Here is a 3057-nt window from a genome sequence, read left to right on the forward strand (position 1 = left end):
CTGGAATTCCCTAACAGAACCAAGTAGTTTTATACAGAGTTGCAATATATAAGGCCCTAAAGTTCTTATAAATCTACAGTCATCTGATAAAGTAGTAACAAATGCGGTATGGATTTTTCATGACATCAGTCTTTTTTTTAATTTTGTGATTCATGGGGCTTGTACTCGGCCAGGACACTGTCCCTGAGCTCTTCAGCTCAAGGCTACCCCCTACCCTTGAGCCAAGACCCATTTCCCCTTTTCTAGAGGTTAATTGTAGATAAGAGTGTCAGGTCCTTTCTTTCCTGGGCTGACTTTGAACCTTGATCCTCAATCTTATCCTCCTGAGTAGCTAGGATTACAGGCATGAACCAATGTGCCCAGTCATGACATCATACTTGTAGCACCAAATATTGTCCAATTTTCTTGAACATGTTGACAAGGTTCCTATAATGGTGAATAACATGTATATAAATTATACAATAGAGTTTAAGGAAAGGAATGAACACATGCAGTCGCAGTTCACCAATACCTGTAGATGAAAATCATACACTGAATACCAAAAAATAAAGGTATAGAACCAAATTTAAGAATATTTATCAATGATCACTTAAGTCACTTCCAAATAGAGTTGTACTTATGCTTTTGTTAGTGTGAAAAACCCTTGATTAGGAACTCCGAAGGACAGATGAGCATTCTGCGTAGAGCAGAGTTAATCTCCCTGTTCCTGAGACTGTAGATGATGGGGTTTATGAATGGAGGCAGCATGGTGTAGAACATGGCTGGCAGAAGATTGTTAAGGGAAGCTTTATTTGCAGTAGGCCCTAATACAGCCACTGATCCAGAAATGACAAACAAAAGGAGAATTGCCAGCTGTGGGGAACAGGTGGAGAAAGCTTTGTTCCTGGCTTCCATAGAATGCATCTTCAGCACAGTTGAAAATACCGTGATGTAGGATGTAAGCATAAAGACCAAACAGGCCAAGACAAGGCAAAAACTAATGATAAGGATCACTAATTCAGAAAACTGAACATCTGAAGATGATATCCTCAGTATTTGAGGTATGTCACAGAAAAATTGCTGGATCACATTGGTCTTTGTGAAGGGAAGCCTGAACATGGCACAGGTGTGGACTGCAGAATAGATCAGACCAGAGGCCCAAGAGCCGCTTGCTGCCTGGACACACATCCTCGGCGTGACGATGAGCCCATAGTGCAGAGGGCGGCAGATGGCAACATAGCGATCATAGGCCATGACCACAAGGAAAGCAAACGCTGTACAGACAAGGAAGATAAACAGGAAAACCTGAGCAGCACAGTCTCTCAGGGAGATTGTCTTCCTGCCTGTCATGGAATTCACAATGGATTTGGGAACAATAGCTGAGATGCTACAAAGGTCTATGAGGGACAAATTACTTATAAAAAAGTACATTGGAGAGTGGAGATGGTTGTCTGTCACAATTAGAGTAATTGTGGTAAGATTCCCAGTTAAGGCTCCCAGGTAAATGAGTAAGAAGAGCAGACTCTGCAAAAGTTGGAGCTCTCTGGAGCTGGAGACATCCATGAGGAGGAATTCTGTGAAGAAGGTGAAGTTGTCCATTTTCTGCGTATATGGCGTAGACCCCATGTTTTAGAGCAGTTACAAATGGAATGTAATCATAATGGCTACAAATAAAATCAAAAGCTTTGTATTATGAACCTGGAGCAAAAGAAGTAAATGTAGTATCTTGATACTTTTTCAGTGTTGAATAAGAACTCAAAGTTCCACATTTGCTAGGCAGGTAACTTTACCACTTGTGCTATTCTACTAACCCTGTATCTTGAAATCCTATACATTTATACATTGTTAATTCACATTTTCTTTTCTGAATTTTTATTTTCCTACATAGAAATAGGCATATAGGTTTTTCAAAATACTATGTCCCTCTATGTTTTATTGATTTAAATATGTGCATATTGTTATGTAAAATATCTTCTGTTCTTATGCCAGGACATATCCAATATTGTTTTTTTTCCCAGTCCATTTTCAGTTGGTTATGCTAACACCTGTAAGAGAGCTTCTATATCATTCTACTACATCTGAAATTTGGCAAATTTATTCATTATGTAAATACTAGAAATCAAAAGTGAATTTTCTTTTTTTCCCACAGAGCTTACCTGAACTCAGGGCCTTAGCATTTGCCAGTCAAGTGCTCTTCCACTGAGCTAAATCCCCAACCTCATGAATTTTCTATGTTTTCTTCTGTAACTAACTTCATCAGAAAACGTTACTCTAACAGGATTAATAACTGAATGTGGCTTCTTCTTTGCAAGGGATATCATTCTCTTGATTTTCTCTTGAAGACATTCTTGTGAGTGTTTCTTCCATTATTTCTAATGTCCACAAGAGAGCCGATGGGAGAACTCATAATATTTCACTTTTCTGTTGGCAGTTCCCAGCTAGTTTTCTGGCTGTGCTTCTCCTATGTCATTCATTGTCTAAAACCACCCTCCTTCTAATCAAGGAATGCAATATTTCACAAAGGTCCAACAGCCTTTCTTAGTCTCTTTTCTATTTTCTTTAACAGCTTTTGTTGAAATCATATTCTAAAATAACTCAGTTAAGCAGTCTTACACTTACTTGTTTTGGTGCATGTTGTGTTGAGTAATCAAACTTGTAGATCTTACTTTTCCGTGTTAAAATGGCTTACACAGAGATCTTATCCTAGTACTATCTTATTTCCAGTGGTTACAGAGTCTAGAATTGAGGGATTTTAATTAAAATGCAAGTCATTTTCATTTTATTCATATTTAATTCATTTGTCATTACAAAACATCTGCAACTATCCTTACCTTGATGTACATGAATTATGATGTTTAGTTCAAATACACTTGTATAATGAGGTGGTTTACTGTGACATTTCTGTGCAGATACTAGCAGAGTTTGAAAAATGACTTTTTCTAATTACAATGATTTTATTTCACTGAAAATTTGACTCCCCCCATTTCTTTTGAAAATTATTATTATTGTTATTATTATTATTATTGGCAGTCCTGGGTGAGCCCCAGGCACTGGACACTGTCCTTGAGCTTTTTCTGC

General features: G+C 37.7%; 1 protein-coding gene across 1 annotated transcript; it reads right to left on the reverse strand.

Annotated features, from left to right (window-relative positions):
- Positions 1 to 627: 627 nt before the first annotated feature.
- Positions 628 to 1605, reverse strand: LOC150057457 (olfactory receptor 14I1-like). The gene has a single exon (XM_090340020.1). It carries the CDS (start codon positions 1603 to 1605, stop codon positions 628 to 630), a length of 978 nt encoding a protein of 325 aa, XP_090196146.1.
- Between the last annotated feature and the right edge of the window lie 1452 nt (positions 1606 to 3057).

The sequence above is a fragment of the Megascapheus bottae genome, chromosome 10, assembly GCF_031878675.1.
Source record: "Megascapheus bottae isolate mThoBot1 chromosome 10, mThoBot2.hap1, whole genome shotgun sequence".
In the NCBI taxonomy this organism is placed as follows: domain Eukaryota; kingdom Metazoa; phylum Chordata; class Mammalia; order Rodentia; family Geomyidae; genus Megascapheus; species Megascapheus bottae.